At 34.4% G+C, this 21,637-nt stretch overlaps 1 protein-coding gene across 1 annotated transcript in view; it reads left to right on the forward strand.

Annotated features, from left to right (window-relative positions):
- LOC129947608 (uncharacterized) overlaps positions 1 to 20,581 on the forward strand; it is a 71,012-nt gene extending 50,431 nt beyond the window's left edge. The window contains exon 3 of the mRNA XM_056058239.1: positions 19,951 to 20,581. Coding sequence (XP_055914214.1) covers positions 19,951 to 20,136 — 186 coding nt within the window. The 3' untranslated portion in view covers positions 20,137 to 20,581. The remainder of the gene's footprint in view (positions 1 to 19,950) is intronic.
- The last annotated feature ends 1,056 nt before the right edge of the window (positions 20,582 to 21,637 follow it).

The following is a 21,637-nucleotide window of genomic DNA, read 5'->3' on the forward strand; positions in this document are numbered from 1 at the left end:
GGAAGGAATATCGAATGGTTGGTTACTCAGTTCAAGCAAAAGGTTATCGACTGTATGATGTCAATACGAGACAAGTGGTTGAAAAACGTGACGTCTTATTTGATGAGCTAAAAAACAGAGAATATGCTGATGGCAGCACTGTTTTCAAGACCCCGGACACGATTTCATTTGATTTACCCTCTAAAGTTGTTGTTAGTGGCGATGAAGCTGAGGCTTACGAAGATGCTCAAAGTTTTGATGACAACGACTGTTTTGAAGAAACTGTTAATGAGCGAAGTGGTCAAACAGAGCCAGCTGTTGAGAACAGCAGCGAAAATAATCTCGAGGAAGCGGTCAACGATGTTCAAGAGGACGATTTGAGGATTGGCCCTGGAAGGCCAAGATTGCTTCGATCAGGTAGAATTGGTCGCCCTAAGAAGCAATACAACGTACTTAGCGCACTGGTTGCAAGTGATGTCCCCATTCCGTCATCTTACGAAGAAGCGACAAGTAGTGAATACGATTCATACTGGCGTGACGCTATGCAGAAGGAGTATGAGGCTTTGTTGGCGAATCAGACCTGGGTAGTTGCTGAGTTACCAAGTAATCAACGTGCTATTGGATGCAAGTGGGTGTACAACCTGAAAAGAGATGCCAGTGGCGAGATAGAACGGTTTAAGGCCCGTCTCGTTGCGAAAGGGTGTTCACAGCAATATGGTGTGAACTATGGTGAAACATTTTCACCTGTATGCCGACTGGAGAGTGTACGTTTAATTTTGGCGTTAGCTGCAGAGTTGAAACTGTTTCTGCATCAGATGGATGTTTGCACGGCATATCTGAACAGCGATCTTACAGATACCGTTTACATGAAACAACCACCTGGATACGCCGATAGTTCTCAACCTGACAAAGTTTTATTGCTGAAGAAGGCAATATACGGTTTAAAACAATCAGGAAGGGAGTGGAACTTTAAGCTTGATGGTGTTTTACGAGAGATGGGATTTGTACCTTGCGATAATGAGCCATGCTTGTATAAACAGCAAAAAATGGGTAATTTGTCACTGATTTTAATATACGTTGATGATATTATTATAGCATGCCAATCGAAACAAGATTTGTTAAACATCAAGGCAGATATTTCAAAATCGTTTAACTGCACTGACAAGGGAACGTTGAACCTATTTCTTGGTATGGAGATTCAACGTGAAGGCGAACTAGGCGAGATAACTTTGGGTCAGACCCAATACATTAAGGATCTATTGCAACAACATGGCAGTCAAGAATGCAGGCCAGCAGCTACGCCTTTAGACGCCGGTTTCCAAGTAGCTTGTGATAACGATCGATGTCAAAAGGTAAATACAAGATCCTATCAGTCAGTTATTGGGGAACTGATGTGGTTGGCGTTAACGACCAGGCCAGATATTTTGCATTCAGTTGCGAAATTGTCTCAGAGAAATAAGGATCCGCATGTTGAGCATCATGCAGGCGTGAAGCACATTCTTAGATATTTGGCATCTACGGTAGACAAAAAGATACACTACAAGAAGTGTGGAATGGCTTTTACGGGCTATGTTGACGCTGATTGGGGCGGAGACAAGGTCGACCGTAAATCCTATACTGGTTACGTGTATTTCTTGGCAGGTGGTCCTATATCATGGAAATCGGAGAAGCAACGCAGTGTGGCACTCAGTAGCACCGAAGCTGAGTACATGGCATTATCAACAGCATGCAAGGAGGCAATAGCCATGAGAAGACTCATAATTGAAATTGGCTGTGGTGAAGCGGGAAGTCCAACTGTCGTTTATGGCGATAATTTGAGTGCGCAACAACTTGCAAAGAATCCGGTGCATCATGCGAGAACTAAGCATGTTGATATTAGATATCATTTTGTCCGGCAAATTGTCAATGAAGGTGATATCGTTCTTAAATATGCTCCTACAGATTTAATGATAGCAGATATACTTACAAAGAACCTTGCAAAGAACAAACATCAAGAATTTACAAAAATGTTAAATCTTAGTTAAATTTTGTTATAATTTGAAAATATGTTTGCTTTGAGGAAGGGTGTTGAAATGTATGTAACTTATGTATGTGAAAATATTACTGTATACAAATAACAAATCAAGTATCTGTAGGAAAATATGAAAACTCATTTTGTAAATATCTAGAATATATTTTTTCATTCGCAAATAAACTCTTCAATCGTTAAGACGCCTTTGTTTTTCTTTTTCCACATTTTTCTCTTCGCCGAATTTCTGCTCAATACAAACTTTGACTGTATGTTGACAACAAGATTTTTTGAAAGATAAAAGTAAATTAAAGCCAATATCTCAAAGTTTAGAAAAGATATTCGAGTCGAAAATCAATTTTTACCAACTTTTATAAATTTTTGTTTAGGTTTTTATTTTTTGTAAAAAAAACTGTCAATTCGATTTTTCTCAAAATTTTTCAGAATGTTGAAAACAATATTTCTTATAAGATAAAATAAGTTTGAAGCCTAAATTTAATGTTTTTGAAAAGATATTTGAATCGATATTCAATTTTTACGAACTTTGAGTAATGTTTTTTTTAGATTTTTATTTTTTATAAAAAAAACTGTCAATTAGATTTTTCTCAAAATTTTATCAGATGTCAAAAACATTATTCTTCGTTGCACAAAATTGTTTTAGAGATAAAATCATATTTCAGTCGTAAAATTTTGGAGGTGACAAATTTTTTTTTTCAGTTTTATTGATTAAAAAAAAAAACCGTTATATTGATTTTTTTCAAAAAATATACCTGTTTGGTATCACGTTACAATCTATTATACACAATTTAATTCAAGTCTCTAGCGTTTTTGGTTCCTAAGATATTTAGGGTTAACCAAAATTTTCACCTTTTTTTCAAACTGCTATGGTAAAAAAACCACCCACGCAATTTTCTTGAGAGCCCTTTCTTCATCTTTCTGCCTTTTTATCTGTATAACAAAATTTATTTGAAGTCGATATCTCTTCTGGTTCTTGAGCTATGGACGACGAAAAAAACGTCGCGAACGTACGGACGTACGGACGTACGGACGTACGGACGTACGGACGTACAAACGTACGTACACACGCACGCACAGACATCTTTCTAAAAATCTTTTATTTCGACTCTAGGGACCTTGAAACGTCGAGAAATGTCAAAATTTTCAATTTGACAAATCGGACCCATTACAATAACTTCCTATGGGAAGTTAAAAAGAGACAGGCGGCCATTTTTAATTCTTTTTAAAAGTGAATGGAAGCGAAATATGGTAAAATGTCAAAATAAGACTCCCCAAAAAATGTCAAATGTATAGAAAAAGCGTCAAAGAGATACTTCCCGATCTTTGAAAGCAACTTTTCCATTGTTCAATTTGAGACTAAAAACTGTCGCACTAACAATTTCTTTTTCGTTTTAAATTACCGATTAATAAAATTTCAATCAAACTAGAAAACTTTTTTTTGTATACCTTTCTTTGTTCTTTGCAAACTTATCGCCAACAAATTGAAGCAATTACTCTTAAACAGCGGGAACAAAAAATGGGTTTGAAATAAATTAATTTTTTTTGTTAACCTAACAACCTAAACATTCACATCACTATATCTAGGTACACACGACACAACTTTGATTGGCCAAACTTTAGCCTTTGTGAAAAAGTTGGGAAAAAAGTTTCTTTTAGTTTAGGGTTTTTTTCCGCCATCATAGTTTGTATGGATGTACGTTTTTCCCAAACAAAATCAGTAAAACCAACCAAAGTTTCAAAAAATAAAATACAAAAGCTGAAAAAACAAAATCAAACTAAAAGGCAAAAAGTCATTCTAATTGTTTTGAAACTACTTTCAATTAAATTGTTCGTGATTATGTTGTGTGTGTGTCCCGGTCCAGAGTTTCAATATTCATCAGCTGCTCGAGGTTCTATAATTTGGAAATATAGCAACACAAGTGCAACTGTTGACTCTCTTCTTCTTGTTGTTCTTATATATAAAGTGGCCTAAAAGAGTCGAGTGGCGATGATACTTGAACAAAGTTTCGTGTCCTGAAATTCGTTGACTGGCTCCTTCCTAAAAGTGCAATAATTTTTACAATTCTTCCTGCATCTTCTGTTTTGTTTTGTTTATATAAGCTTATTCGACTATGATGATGATGATGGCGACGACCGACGACTTACTCGAAGAAGGGTCAGGCAACCTTTATTGTAAAACAGGGACCTAGAAAGGATTTTCTTAAGATAGGTGACGTTTTTAAAACAAAATAATTCTCAAATACCAAGATAAATATCTTTTGACAATCTTCCTGAGCAAATTTTTCATTAAATTTACAACTCTTTTAAGGGACCTACAATTTTATGTCAAATTTGAACTAGAACTTTTGATGAAACTTTTAAAACCTTTTGATAACTAGAACTTTTGATGAGACTTTTGAACCCTTTATAAGAGGCATTTCCCTGGATTGCCTTTCTAGAGAGACGTCCCTGATATAGAAGATATCCAGTTGGAGGCACTAATTGGGAAATGGGAAGAATTGTTGCAGTTGTTATATTGTTGGTGTTGTTTGTTATTGTTGTTTTTGTATGCTGATGATGTTACCCTTACCCTGTTCCTTGTACTTTCCAATTTTCTTTTTGTTTACTGGCCTTGCTTGGTTATGTTGACTTCTTAATGAACGAGAGAGGATTAAAGTTTAGTTTTTCAACTGTGCCATTTTAAAGGAAGTGAAGCTACGAAAGTATATTATAGAGTATAATAAAATGTACACTGGTCTTTTAAAAACGGGTATCAAATAATTAAACTTTTAAATTAGCTTTCAACTTGCAATATAAAACACTGTGTAATTGCGATGTTGATTGTCCGCATAGGAATGCAATGAGTTTAAATTATTTGTTTAAAATTTGAATTTGGGAGATTCTTTAAGTTCTTAACTTTCTATGGGAAGTTTTTGGAACAAGTACCTATGGTTTGTCATGTTAAAAATTGGACGTACATATATCGACGTTTTGGGTTTTTTTGAAAGTTTAACAAAATATTTTTAACAACATTTTGAGAGGGATAAAAAAGGTTAAAGGACCTTAATCTTTCTTTGTTCTCATAACACTTGAGTCAAAAACAATTTTGTGTGTCGTATTTTTTGTCGATTTTTATAAAAAAAATCAAAATGGAGGATTTGTCAATTCTTTGCAAAAGGCAGTACCCGTGAAAAAAATACTTAAGATGGCACAGGCACGGATCGAACCCAAGATTTTTAGCATGATAGTCCAACGCACTTTTTTTTAAATTCATTTTTATTCATAATTTTTAAAACAAACTTAGAGCTAGACAAGAATTCCCGTTCCCTTTCGGGCACAGCCCTAGTGAACCGAATTAGCTCTAATCCGACTTTTGCCATGACGTCCCGATTGTACAGGAGTCGCCTATCTACGGTTCGTCGTATGCCGTGGTAGCTTAGCGGAATTCCTAATCTATCCCTTATCAGACCGCATCTCTCTAAAAGGAGGAATGATTCTGGTGGAATAAAGCTGCACAAGCGTGCACTCAAAATACTCGTCGTTCGGATAGTACGCCCCGAAAATTAAATTATTGGTCGAAGACATAGCTCTTGCAATGTGACCTCGAACGAGTTTTATCACGAAATTGTCAATTCTGTTGATTCGAGCCCCGTTGTATAGGACCTCGTTAGAATAGCAATGCACATAACGAGATTCGGCTGTTCGATATAAGCCGGTACAGCGTCCTAAGAACTGCCGCTCGAACACCCGAAACTTCTCCATCTGGGAAGGGGCAACGTTGAACCACACAGGACAACCATAAACGATCATTGGCCGTATGAGGGCCATGTAGCAAATTACCTTTACTCTGGGGTCAAGCCGACTGCTAAAAAATAGCAGTTTCGTCAGAACGAAGGCTCCTCTGGCCCTGGTCATATGTCTGTCGAAATATAAATACTGATCTAATCAGCTACCGAAGTACTTCACTACACTTTTGCTCGCTAATGGCTGCCCGTGAAGATCAACAATGACCATCTTGCGCAAATTCTTGCAAGTATCCTTCGTGGCCCTAGCCAACGGAGACTGAAACAGAATTGTCTCCGACTTCTGGATATTTATTTTTAGTTTCCAGTCGTCACAATATCGCTGAATCTTGTTGAAATCACGCTGCAAGATAATTCTAATAACGTCAACCTTTCGGGCCGTTCTGTAGGCAATAATATCGTCGGCGTACGCAATTTCGTTTGTAAGACTACCTATCAGATCGCTGGTGTAAATGCTGGAGAGAATCGGCGAATTCCCCGCTCCCTGTTGAAGACCATTTTTAATTGAGAATGTTGTGGTAGATGTTACATTGCCACTTTTGACAACAAACTTTTTACCGTCAACCATATACTTACTTACTTAAGGTGGCGCTACAGTCCTGTGTGAACTAGGGCCTCACCCAACAAACTTCTCCATCTAGCTCGGTCCCTAGCTAGATGTCTCCAGTTTCGCGCTTCAAGTTGGGTGAGGTCACCTTCCACTTGTGCGCTCCACCTGATCCGCGGTCTTCCTCTACTGCGCTGTCCTGTGGGTGCGGATTCGAAGACTTTCCGTCCCGGAGCATTGGTTTCCATGCGCTCTACGTGACCCAGCTATCTTAGTCGTTGGACTTTTACTCTTCTGGCTAAGTCTACGTCGCTGTACAGCCCGTACAGTTCGTCGTTCCATCTTCTCCTCCACTCCCCTTCGATGCATACGGGACCGTAGATCACACGAAGAACTTTTCTCTCGAAGCGACCCAAGGTCAACCATATCATAAAGTATAATATACAACAATATTGCTTGCTTGTGCCAAGCCTGCTCAGTTTTAGGTAAAGACCCTATAACCATACGGTGTCAAAGGCCTTTTACAAATCAACCAGAACAGCACCTGTGCATTGTTGTTTGGATTTATTCCATTGGATATCAGAAACGAGTTTAGTCGCAGGATGAATTGTGCCATAACCCGCCTTGAACCCGAACTGTTTATCCGGAATTATTTTGTTGTCTGCAGCCCACTTAGTCAGAGCCTTGTTAATGATCTCTTCGAAAACTTTGCTGATGCTCGGAGGAAGACTTATCGACCGAAGCTTTGACGGGCTGGAGTTGTCCTTTCCCTTTTTCGGTATAATATGCATTGTTTAGTGCATAATTGAAGAGCGTGGTGTAAATGTCAATTGCCTCAATCGGTAAATGTCTTAGTACAACGTTGGATATAACATCGACACCTGCTGACTTTTTGTTTTTTATTGAGTTGAAGATGAGCTGAAGCTCAACCTTCGTCCCTAACAAGGGACTTGGTCCCGTACGCAATACGCACTAACCATGACGCCTCGGGTACTACTAGTTCGCTATTTGTTTAAACGCAATATATTTAATTGTTGCCAAGGTATTCCAGTCGAAAATCAATTTTCAAAAACTTTTAGGTGGACTTTAAGTTTTTGTAAAAAACGTAAACTTCGATTTTTTCCTAAATAACTAATAAATATCTAAAACGTTATTTTTTATGATTTTTGGAGGTATTATAACTTTTTTGCAATATATTCAAGGTGACATGTATTTTTGTTAAGTTTTTTATTTAGAAAAATAAACCGTTAGTTTAATATTGTTCGACCAAGACGCACTTTATTAAATAAAATGTTTTCTAAGTAGCTAGCGATATTGTTTTAAGAGATATTTGAGATAAAAAAAAATACACCGAATAATTTTTTTAAGTCCTTCCTAGATCTTTTGATGTAAATATTTTTGAAATAAAATTTATTTGAAGCCGATATCTTTGACGAAAATTTACAGACTTACGTACGCACACGCAGACATCTCTTTTAGAACCTTTTATTAAAATTCTAAGGACGTTGAAACATCGAAAATTGTCGATTCGGAAAATCGGAATATTTTGCAATATTTTCTTAAAGGAAGTTCTAAATTGTTAAACATTGATTTTTGAAAAGAATATCTCGAAAAAATTAAGGTATTAACTCTAAACTTATTCTTTTTTATAGGAAATTTTATTGTTAACTTTTTTGAAAATTTTTTGAAATCATATTGCATTAATTTGGGTTAAGTCACGAACATCTCGATAGAAAAAAAAAACAAAAACCAGCTTAAACTTCAATAATTATAGATAACATCATTTTTTTGTTCGTTAATCGACAATTAAGCTTATTTCAAAAAATAAATTGAAGCTATTAGGCCACAACCCATCATCTAATTTATTTTTTAAACCAAATCTAAGAAATATTGAACCTGAAACTAGATCAAAATTTAACTGCAAATATTTGCTCCTTAATTGCATATCATTTCAAGTGATTTACCTCGAATAAACAACCTGTATGAAAATCGTTTGTTTTAAATAATTATTAACTTTAACAGACAAATATCGCCCTAGAGCCCAATAGGCATAACAAATTGACGCCTTAAGGGAATAATTTAAACAATTATTTAAAGATATGATGACATATTGCACGAATACCTCAAGCTTATATAAATTTATACCATATAAAGGAACATTATATCCTTGGTTGTGGGATCTTTCTCAAATTATTTTATTACAACACTTATTACTTCCATTACTGTACGAAAATACCTTCTATCAAGCAATTATATCAAATCCAAACCAAAAAGTCTTGAGTTTGCATGTGTACTCTATAGATCATACTTTGAGTTCTTTAACATATTTCAACGCACATCCATCATTCAGGGTGTTGTTGAAGGGTTACGTGATGGTGCTGGTGCTGATGATGATGATGATGTTGATGGTATAGAGGTTCCATCCATCCATCCATTCATTCATCCATCCATCAACTTGAATACCGCGAGCGCGGCAGATGAAGTTAATCCCACAATGTTTGTCCTTCCTAATATAGGTGGGTACATGTAGGAGTAAACGAGGATATTTGGCTGATGTTTTGTGGTTCCTAATGAATAAGTGAACATCAGAGCATCAGCAATGGGAAAAGTCTCAATGCTGACGTATAGGTAGGGCACATCCCAGAGTTGTTTAACTAAACTATATGGGTTATGGTCAAAGGCAAATTGTCAGTCAATCAAAAATAAGGTTAATAAAAAAATAAATAAATTAATAAAAAGATAAATATAGACAAACAATACAAAAATAATGAACATAGAAAATAAGTTAATAAATCAAAAATGTAACGAGTAATATTTAAACATAGGTACGAATAATTCAAACTAACAAAAACATATTAAAAAAAATGGTTGATGAATCAATTGATTGATTAGACGATTTTCAGAGGGTTAACAATTAAGCAAGAAGGTGTTAGTCAGTTTATTGATTCTTAGATAAATCAATTTAACATTTGCCTCCTCTTGAAGTCTATGGTGAAATGAGAAAGATAAAGCATAATTTTTAGAATCTTGTTTTGTGATACTTGCAGTTTTTTAAGATGACATTTTGTCTTTTTATATCAAGTAGAATAATCCCCGTCGATTTGCCAAGGGATCGATTTTTCTTAATATCTTCACAGACTTTAAGTAGTACTCTGATGCATTCTGAATTTAAATTGTACATTAGAAAATATCTGAAGCTCATCAACGATGCGTAATATTTTACATTTCAAAATTTGTGCGAAAACTTTGCTTATACAACTGAACGAACTTATTGGTCAATAGTTTGTTGGGAGTTTTGAATATTTTCCAGATTAAGGCATCAGTATTACCTTTGCATATTGCCAATTCAATGGAAAATGTTGGGTTTTGAGACAAGAGTTTATCAAAAACGTAAGAAATTCGAGATCTGCTTTTATTTTTTTTATTAGATACATACCTATGTGTTTTTAATGTTATCAAGTTCATCAGATTTTTGACTTTTAAGATTGAAACGATGTATTTAACATAATCCCTGGATATACACTGATCCCTAGGAGTTTCAGTGATTTGTGAGTGAACTGCATTTGCTGTTTCACTTACTAGCATTTTAGTAGGATCATCACTAAGGTGTTGAGATACACAATGATTTTTCAGGAAGATTGTTGTAAAGACATTGGCTTTATCTGAACTTTTAATTAACAACTTCATGATTATTTTGAAGGTTAGGCATTTGCCTGTTTTTATTTTTGATCATTTTTGCTATGTTCCAGAAAGGTTAAACATTCTTTTCCAACTTACTAAGTTGCTCATTCAAATTTGTATTTTTTAATTTACTTATTTCCGCCGCAATCTTTTTGTTATACAATTAAACGCTATTGTGGTACTCTTGTAAGCGGTAAAGTTGCCATTGTCTTTTAAAAGAATTCCTTATACGAATGTTAGCTAAAATATAATCCGGCATTTTGATGACAAATGGTTTCTTGATTTTTTTTTGGTACACATGTCTGCACTGTTCTCAGAACTTGGTTTAAGAAAAAATCTTCTTTTGAAGATACAATATTTAAATCAGTTGCAATTGGTCTAAACTTAAACCTCAATTTTATAGGAATATGATAAAAACTTAAATCATTTATAGTTTCGGGCTGCGTGAAAAATGAGGGTACATTTGTTCGAAATAGATCAAGGACGGAAGGTGAACCTCTCGACCCAGACGGAAAATAGGTTGGACTATTTATGTCTACAATTGAGGTCACCTCCTATAATGTAGTTTTCGTTTCTAATAATTAATTTTCTTAGATCTCTTTTAAGTAGTACGGATAACTTGACGCGTCTCATTTTGACGACTCGTTTTGTAAGCTCCTTGAATTATTATGTAATTTAACACTTATTTATATTTTTTTTGAGACGTTTTCATTAAGCTACTGACCCAATAGATGGTACTTTTATCTAGAATTTCCCTTTTGTAGTTCATGTAGGCGTATACGCACTTTTCTTGTAAATTAATCGATATGTGCCACATCGTGTGAAATTGCAGTGCTAATTGTTATACCTAAGCAAAGTAGGCCATAAACAGAAGTAACATCTGAGAAACCAAAATCACTATAAACCAATAATATTAAAAAAGAATTGGGACTGTTATTATAAAGATGTCAATCAAGCCTTAGGTACAACTTGAAACTTCGGACTTGAGCACAATCTGGAAAGGGATATTAACAGGCTGCGCTGCTATACTAAAATTCTTTGTTACAAATCTACTTTTTATAGTACAGTACGATCAAAAAATTGAATAAAGTGACCTACGACCAATCTTGTACCTGTTATATACAAGATACATTAAAGTCGATATAGTACCGAACGTCTTTTAAAGATTTGCTCATTGGATAGGAAGAACTTGAATTTGAAACAAATTTGTCCCAATTTTTGAAATAAATACTGATTAAAATATTAACTCTGGTATAAACAAGTTTTCCTCTAATATATTTTGCTTTGAATGCAAACTGATTAGTATCTAATAAATTTGAATCCATTTTGGATGTGGGGAAAATTGAAAGTATTTCGAGCCTAGTGTCCCTTAAAACACTAAATTGATTAAAACTCATTTGGGTCTGTAAAAACTAAGTTCGACTTCACACCGGACTTTGACCATATTACACACCATGAATATCGCAAATTCATGCGAAAGTGCCAACTCTGGAGCTCTAATGAGATATGTTTTACACACATCCACTCACCCTTCTTCATCATCATCATCAGCATCAACTTAATAAAGTTTCATGGTACATACGTAAACATTAGTTAGTTAGAATACGTAGGTATTAGGTACCTACATAGGTACGTAAGGTACGCGAATTTTAGTGCGAGTTAGGAATTTCAAATATTTATGCATGCATCAATTTGTGTTCATATGGCTATATAAGTTCTATATGGATATATGGATAATGCTAATTAAGATAAATTTCGACACCACATTTGACACTTTGCCATCATATTATATCAGATATGAGGAAACGTTTACAAATGTTTAAGTTTTCGTTGATTTTGTGCGGTGCAAGTATAATTTTCAAGATATAATATCTTACTAATATAACAACGAGCAAAGGTATCTTTAGTTTGCGTTTGCGTTTACCCTTTATTCATAACTTAAATGTATCATAGAATTATAGGGTATCATATATATTTTATGAGGGTTATAATAGATTAAACGTTGGTTAAGTGAAGTTGATTGATCAATTTGAGCTTAGATAGGATTTTAAATTGATTTCGGTGAAGCTAAAATTTGTATTGGCAATGCAAATAAGTGCTGAGAGCCACTGATAAAACGATAAAAAGGAGTTTTTTAGTCGGTTAAAGCCGTTGAAAAACCGATTAAGAGCTTTTGACAACTCATTAAGCAGTCGTTTATAAGTCGTTTAAAAGCAGTTTTAATAAGGCAGTTAAGAGCACTTGATGCGATAGTTGACCACAAATGGACATTGTCTGGCCTCGAGACTTATTTATAGACATAGCAAAAGCTCAACGAATTGGAAATTGTAACTTTGTGAAGGGCATGATAGAATCTGGCGGTATCATTGGAATACGTGGCAACTGGACCACTTTTGAGGTATAACTGGTAAGGTTTATTGTAAACACCAGAGAGCACCATTGAAAATGTATCATTACCGTTTAAATCTTGCTAAGTTCTATGCAATACTTCGATTTTATATTTCCTTTACTACAAGATAAATTTAACGTATACTTTCGATATAAGATTGACATAACGCCATCTATTGAATACTTACTCAATCCAGCCAACAGATGTCGCTATCTGTTTGGAGCATATATATAACTTTGACTGCCAAATAATAGACATAAAATTTGCAATAAAATAATATTTCGATCATGAACTGAGATATATACTATCCTATTATTCAAGTTGTATCAAACTGCATATCGTTTACAAATTTGATTTAGATCGGTTAAGTAGTTTAAGAGTCCATCGCGGACAAACAGCGTTATTTAATTTGAAAAAAAAACGATCTAACGATTTTCAAAAAAAAAAAAAACAATTATAAATTAAGTTTCTTTTGATTCTCAAAATGGCATATATATTTTCAAGTCTTGAAACGTTTAATAGTTGCGAAGCACCAACAAGCCTCGGATACGGACGGATTTACTGTTGACAACCTACGCAAACGAATTAGGGAAAGCGAACTTCGGATATGCACGTGCAATGTTAGGTCCCTTAGCAGACCACATGCAGCCGAAGAATTTGCGGAGGCCCTAGACTGCTATAAAGCAAAGATATGTAATTCGAGCTCTTAGACAAAACATATGAGCAGTGTCCTAGATATGATATTAAAATTGTCCTGGGCGATTTTAATGCCAAGCTAGGAAGGGAAGACATCTTTGGTGAATTAATCGGGAAAACAGCCTGCACGACAACACTTCCGACAACGGATTCAGACTCATAGATTTCGTTGCGGGGTGAATCGTCATATTAGCCAGTACGCGTTTTCCACACCTCAACATCCACAAAGGAACTTGGAGTTCTCCAGATCAATCTACCGTTGCGATCGACGCCAGACACGCTGCCAGTATCATATAGATATCCGAACTTTCCGAGAAGCTTACATTGACTCGGACCACTACCTCGTTGTAGCCAAGGTAGCACTTCGGGTTTATAGACCCTGATGTGCTGGGTTACAAGCAGCCACGAACAAGGAACCCCTGGTTTGATGAGGAATGTCGGCAGGCAAATGCAGCCATACATAATGCACGCAAAGTGGCGCTGCATAAAAGGACAAGAGCTGCTCATGAGCTCTATAAGCAGAAGAGGCGAGAAGAACGCCGACTTCTCAGAAGGTGAAACGAAATTCACAGGTACATAAACCTAGAACGGAATCCTGCAAAGACGAAAGTGGAAAAATCATAGTGGGTTCGCAGTCAATGCTGAGGATATGGAAGGGCCACTTCTGCAGACTGTATAACGGCGACGACGAACCGAATTCCGCTGTCAGGCAGGATGATCTATTCAACATAGACGACGAAAACCAACAATCCTCCCGATTTAGGCGAAGTAAAGATTGATATATCTAAGCTGAAGTCTAATAAAGCATCCGGAGCGGATGGCTTCAATGCCGAGCTCTTTAAAGCAGCTGGAGATAAGTAGGTTAGGAGCATGCACCAACTTATCTGTAAGATATAATCGGAAGAAAGCATGCCCGATGAATGGAACCTTAGTAATGTTTGCCCGATCCTTAAAAAAGGAGACCCTCTAAACTGCACCAACTATAGAGGAATCAGTCTACTTAACATCGCCTATATAAAATCTTCTCTGCCGTAATATGTGAACGTCTAAGGCCCATCGTCAACAACCTGATAGGTTCTTTTCAGTGTGGTTTTAGACCAGAAAAGTCCACAGTCGATCAAACATTCACATTACGGCAGATCCTGAAAAAAAACCCAAGAACACCAAATCGACACCCACCATCTTTTCATCAATTTCAAGGCCGCATATGACAGCATCTGAAGGGACGAGCTGAATAGAGCCATGTCTAGTTTTGGCATCCCTGCCAAACTCGTTCGTTTGTGCAGGATGACCATGGAGAATTCACGTTGCTCCATACAGGTTGGAATCAACTTAACAGAACCTTTCGATGTCAAAAAAGTTTTTATACAAGGTGATGCGCTGTCATGTGATGTGATGTGTAAGCAGAGCTCACAGGTCAACGCAGAGGCACTATCTATCAAAAGTTTGTCCAGTTGCTAAAATATGCTGATGACATTGACATCATCGGAAGAACTCAGCGTGATGTCAATGGGGCTTTTGTGAGTATTGAGACAGAGGCGGCAAAAATGGGTTTAACGGTTAATGAGGGCAAAACAAAGTACATGCTGTCATCAAGAAAGGTCATACAACACCGACGTTTTGGTCAAAACGTCACCATCGACAGACGTAACTTTGAGGAATTCAAGGAGTTCATCTGCCTAGGCTCCGCTGTAAACGCAGAAAACAACACCAGAGCTGAGATAACCTTGGTAACCGATGTTTCTTTGGACTAAGAAAGCAATTGAGTGGTAAAGTCCTCTCTCGAGGGACCAAAGTGCTTCTATATAAGACCCTTATAATCCCTGTCCTGCTATACGGTGCAGAAGCATGGACTATAACAAAAGTGGATGAAAGTACCTTGGGTCGGTTCGAGAGAAAAGTTCTTCGTGTGATCTACGGTCCCGTATGCATCGAAGGGGAATGGAGGAGAAGATGGAACGACGAGCTGTATGGGCTGTACAGCGACGTAGACCTAGCCAGAAGGGTAAAAGTCACACGACTAAGATGGCTGCGTCACGTAGAGCGCATGGAAACCAATGCTCCGGCCCGGAAAGTCTTCAAATCCACACCCACAGAACAGCGCAGTAGAGGAAGACCGCGGATTAGGTGGCGCGCACAGGTAGAAGCTGACCTCACCCAACTAGGAGCGCGAAACTGGGGTGAGGCCCTAGTTCACACAGGACTGTAGCGCCACCTTAAAGAAAAGAAGAAAACCTTTTTTTTTAACTTCAAATCCCGTTTGTCTTGCTCAAAAGATTTGTAGGTGTTCGCGTTTCGTTAAAAAATGTATCAGTTAAATTATTCTAAAAAATTTAAAAATTACCAACAATATTTTTGGATATGATAAAAGAGTTTGATTTCAAAATCTATTTTGGTTAACGAGATTTTTATAAAATAAAATTACTTTGAAGCCTATATCTTAAATTTTTGAAAAGATATTTTAGTCGAAAAACAATTTTTACGAACTTTTTTTTTAGGTATTTATTTTTTGTCAAAAAAATTGTCAATTCGATTTTTCTCAAAACTGTTTCGAATGTTGAAACAACATTTCTTATAAGATGAAATAAGTTGGAAGCCATAATCTGAACTTTTTTATGGATATTAGAGTCGAAATTGAATTTTTACCAACGTTGAGTATCGTTTTTGTATGTGTTTGTTTTTATAGAACAAAATAGTACCTGATATCAATAACGTTATTCTTCGTGGCATAAAATTGTTTTGGAGGTAAAACCTTTTTCATTCGTAAAATTATCAAAATGACAACATTTTCTCTCAGTTTTTTGGATTTTCTGGATTTAATTTCGACTCTAGGGACATTGAAACGTCTAAAAATGTCAAAATTTTCAATTCGACAAATCGAAACCATTACAACATTTTCCTATGGGAAGTTAACATGTTTTTTTGTATTTCTATATTGATTAAATTTATTTCAATTATAACTGTAAAACTATTTTTTTGATTTAATCAATAATTACTTTGAAGTTTTTTTAAATAATGACTCTACTACTTTTTGAATTATAGAAACTCATTCTTAATAAAATTTTACTTATAAATTATGGTGCAAAAAATAAAATATTTTCTCTAGGATATTTCTCTCTTGCCCTGCCTACGTACATTATTATCCTTCACCAACTTGTTTTTTGAATTGCTGCTGTACAAATGAAGAAAAAAACATAAAGGAGATCGAATAATGTGCAACTTTATTTTTTTTTAAATTTCCCTTCACAGTATAAAATGGAATGTCCTGTCATTGCCAAATAACTTCCTTAAATACGATATTTTGGATGATATATGTATTTTGTATATTGTCGTATGATAGAAGAAACTTTGTTTACCTGCAGACAAAATTTGCTAATTCAGTTAAATAACTTCTCTGAACATTTCTAAACTATTTGAGCACATAGAAATTTACTCCCATGTATGGGTACTATAGATGGTTCCTTTTTCAAAAAAGACGAAAATTGAAAAGTTCCATCGAAATCATCAACCTTTTTTCTAGAGCATCACTATCTCAAATTAATTTGGAAAAAAGCGTTATTCATGTATAAAATTTTTGAGGATAAGAAGAAAGTTTGTTTATCCATAAAAAAGAAAAAAATGTCCTAGACAAAACTCGTAACGTTGTCGTACGTTTGCCAATTTAAAACTCGAATAGCTTATAGTTGTGGCTTTTATAGTTCCGAGAAAAATAAGTTTTTGGCAATTTTACAATTTTGGTTGTAAACATGATAAAAAGTTTAACCAACAATAACAATAGAAAATCATGTTCCCCAGCAATATAAAATTATGTACATGTAAGGATAATTATTCACATATCATTTTAAGTTGTCTATTTTGTATTTTTTGTTAAACGAACGTCCAGAGAAACACCTTCTAATGAAAAACAGACCGGCTTTTATGCAGAATGAACCTTTTGAAACGTTAAATAAAATGTTTACTCAGCCATCTGGTGGTAGTGGGTTGAAATAACAAACATAAGGACCCTCTCAGGATAGTAATAGGCACTCATAATTAAACGTTTTGCCATTTCCAGGCAAGGAAGGATACGTCTGGGTAAATTACATCCGGCAGCCGAGCAGGACTAAATTACTTATTACTATCCACAATCTTATGAATCCCTATAAAAACAACAAACTCTCTTTTTTAACCCTCTCTCCCTCATCCTCTTTAAACATCCCATCCCATAATAAAAGAGGTCCTATACTCTCTATTTATAAGACTAGGACTATAAGTTGGTTAACTGATTGCAATTTGATTACAAGCCCAGGAAATCGCCTGCTCAAACACAAAAAAAAACAAAAAAAAAACAAAAGCAACAAAACAATAAGTACGAGGACATAATAAAACGGAAAAAAGGGTTAGGGCCAAACTGTATACCGCAACCCTTGTGCAAAAGTTGAGTAATGTACTATGTACTGTTATAGTCTCTCTCTCGTGCATAATTACACACTCGGTTGGTTGGTTAGTTAAGGAAGGATAATATCATAGAATGGCACACGACTAAACAACAAGCTTGCGAGCAAAAGGACGAGGATGGCGATGCTTCTAGCTATCAGCGTTTATACACTCCTTTCCTTTCGCCTACACAAAAGGATGTCCTTCGTGTCCATCATTTACTTAACTTGATGCATTGCGGGTTCATTTTTGTTTATGTACATATATAAAATACATCACCTACCATACTATCTGTAGCTCTACATTGTTGTCATTTATAAGAAGAATGGAACATTATATGCGAATAAAATAAAACAAATGAATGAAATAAAGAAAACATACTCACTTGACTTATTATAGAGATGGAATCACATTATACACTCAAGGTCATTTTATTGAGGTCTTGGTCTTTTCCTGATCCTGACCCATAAGCTGGAATAAATGATAAAAGCTCCTTCTATGATTTTTATTTCTTAATACATATTTTACAAAGATCAAAAATGACAGAGCGACAGCTGTCACTTTGATATATTTTTATTTATGTCAACTAAATAATTACATTGTTTTTAATCCTTAGGTAGATGTGTGCCAACTTAAGTGTCAATTCTGTTATTCTATGTCTATTATCTATTAAAAGCATACATATTTGGATTTTGACTTTTATTGATTTGACGTTTTTAAATGTCAATAATGTGGCATCATTGAATGTCAACCATTTGACATCTTTAAATCTCAATGATTTCACACCCTTAAAAGTCAATTTCAAAAAACACAAATTACTCACAATGAGTTTAATCTACGTCTGTCAAAAGTTGGCTGCCATTTTAATGAAGATTTGAAAGCGAAAGAGCATTTTTATTTTGCTCGCCTTGCTGTTCATCATATTGGGTCTTCAATGTCAGATAAAATTTGACATCTGTACTATATTTCATTATAGTCAAAAATATCAATGGCTTCAGTTTACAGTTCAATCTAGCTTTTTATCTCATGTTGACATTTTATTTTTAGAGTTTATCAGTTTGTTTTACTTTATTTCCTGTCAAAATTTCCTGCATCTGCAAGCTGGAGTGATATAAAATAAGTCACCTACGTTATGCTATTCTGAACGCTGAAATTTTAATACGAAAATTTAGAATAGAGCTTAATAAACTGATGACTTAAAGACTGTTCACATGATAGCGACCACCAGCGACCAACGAAATTCTTTCACATGACTATTGTTTTTGATCGTAAATAAAGATGCACAAAAAAAAATGAAGTTTGTAGGTTAAGATGCGTGTGGACATTTTATTCGTTAAAGTGTGGATTGTTTGTAAAACCCTAATTGTGTTTGACAGTTCGTTATGGTTAAAGGCCTTGCACATGAGAGCGAACAACGAATGAACAAATGGACGAACAAACCTGATTTTACATATTTAAAAAAGTAAATTTTAAACAAAAACACATTTAAATTATAAGATACCAATTGACACTAATTTAGGATAATAAAATTTGCATTTTGTTCTCTAAAATAAGACAATTTTGTAAAAAAAAATTTGAAAGTAACGAATTGCAGTGCGGTTGCTACGAAATGTCAAACTCTATTCGCGTTCCACATACCATCCACACTGCAACGAATAAATTGTTAGCGCTTAACTTAACCTCAAAATTATACCACTATTGTTTTGTTTATTAAAAAGGGTAATTATAAATTGACAATTCGCCGCTGTCTGCGAGTTGAAGTAAAGCTCATGTGAAAAAAAAGTCAAAATATGTACACATTCACAGTTCGCAGTTCGTATGATACGATGACGCTATTTAATTTTACATTATTTACTTTCTACAATTTCATATTTAGATTCAGAAATTTTAATGATTTTCACTCACAGTTTACTTCAACTTTTCGTCTTGTGTTGACATCTAATTTTGACATTAAGTTGATTTCATTCCAAATCATTTTTATTTTAAATTATAATCCTGCTTCACTTGAAGTATGTTTGCATGCATATTTCTAATCATAAAACAATTAAAAGATGTCAAAATAAGTCACTTGATGTAAGTTAATTGATCTAACACTAACTTCAATGTCAAGTGAAATGTCAAAAAAGAAAAAAACAAAGAATATAGATGTCAATCAGCTGATCTAGAGTGTACTTTATTCAATTCTATGTTATTTTATTTATTTGCTTCCTATACTATATCCTGTCTTATAGTATATCCGGTGCCATCACAGAATAAAATAATATTGACACAAAATCGTCGTAGAAAAGAATACCATTTGTCATATTTTATTTTACTCAAAAGGATACTCGTAGTACACATTACGAGTAAAGTTGAACTTTTGTATTTTATTTTTTCTTCGATTTATATAAACTTATAGTTTTTTTATTTTGTTTTTTATATTAAATATTTGCAGGATATTCCGACATACGACACATTCTCGGCTGATTTATTGAAGTGGACAATGCAAACATTCGAATGGAGTCAATACAATGATGTGGGCAATAATTTGATGTTGAGGCGTTTGAGACGAGTCCTGTGCACATCTAAGGGATGGTGTTTTAGTCCAAGTGACATTGGAAATATGTGTTGTCCGTTTTGAATTATTATATTTTTATTTATTTTTCTTGTTTTTCGTTTTGTTTTTTTGAAATATTGTTATGGAAGAGAAAAAAAAATAAAAGATAAATGTTTTTAGATAGTATTAAAGTTTATTTTGTATTTAAGAGAAAATAAGAGGAAACAAAATCCAAAAAACAGGAAACATTTATAAATTTTGATGGAAATTAGTGGAAGATAAATATGATACTTAAGGAAGATGACTTTGTTTATAGCCTGAAGGAGAATTTTTAGGGGAAGTAAGAAAAGCTGTTTTTCGTTTGTACAAAAATAAAGTAAATATTTGTTTGTAATTAAGATAATATTAGGATGATCTTTAAGATGCCTTTAGACTCATAGGCAGACAGTCTCTTTCCTCTTTGGCTACACAATTGTATGGATAATGGAAACTCACATTATGAGAAGAACAATATTGACACATTTTGAACAAACAAGTGTTACGGAATAAACAAATGTGTTTTTTTTTGTTTTTCAATTGCTATACAAATTCTATTCAAATTTCGGACACAGATTGTTCCAAGGATTGCGAACTATTAATAAATTCAAAATTTAATCAAATGTGAAATTTGTGAAAAAAGTAAATTGAGATAACTCAAAACGTTTGCTTTTGTAATTCATTCAAAATAAATCTTAAATTATTGATTCTAAAACTATTAATTTTGTCTCGAAAAAATATAATTTGTTGTTTATTTCTAATTATATCAAACTGAAAGCCTGTACTTTGCAGAGATGTTTGTTTTCTATAGAATATAGGATTTTTTAATAACATTATTACTTTTTGAAATTGTAACAAATTAGAATTTTTATTAAAGAGACATCGATCGAAGTTTGTAACATTGTAAAGAAGAAGGTAAACCATTAACATTCAGGAACAGATTCAGCCAAATGCCTTACAGTTGCAAGACCATATCGATGTAATGAAAGTGACCATACCATCTGCAATTTCAAGACCTCGGCTGAAACAGATAAATGTCAAGAGAAAAAGGAAATAAGAACAAATCTAAAGGTTGTAAATTACAAGATATCGATTGCCATTTGTGAGAGAAATAACACGGTCAGGCAATTTGTTTGAAAAAAAGAGAAGTGAGAAATGTAACTAAATCATTTTCAATTTTTTTTTCAAAAATTGAATTGAGTTATTAAAGCGTGTCGCTAAACTTCCACTTTGAATTAATGGCCTCATTTTTACTTGTCAAATGTCAATAATTACAGCGGCAGAAACAGAAGCTTATTCTAAATTAAATCAATTATTGAATTTGAACCAAGAAGTCGAGTATCATGCTGTATAATCGATTCGTCAAAAAAAATCTCAATACTTCAATAAACAAGAAAAAGTTCAAAAATTCTATGTGCAAATAGTTTTTATTTTGAGCTCTCAAAAATGCTCTTCCACAAAAAAAAAATAAGCAATCAAAAATATTTCAAATATGCCTATTACCTACTGACTGTAGAAAGATGGTTACGACAACAAATTTCAGAAATCT

This window comes from Eupeodes corollae, chromosome 2 (genome assembly GCF_945859685.1).
Source record: "Eupeodes corollae chromosome 2, idEupCoro1.1, whole genome shotgun sequence".
NCBI lineage: Eukaryota > Metazoa > Arthropoda > Insecta > Diptera > Syrphidae > Eupeodes > Eupeodes corollae.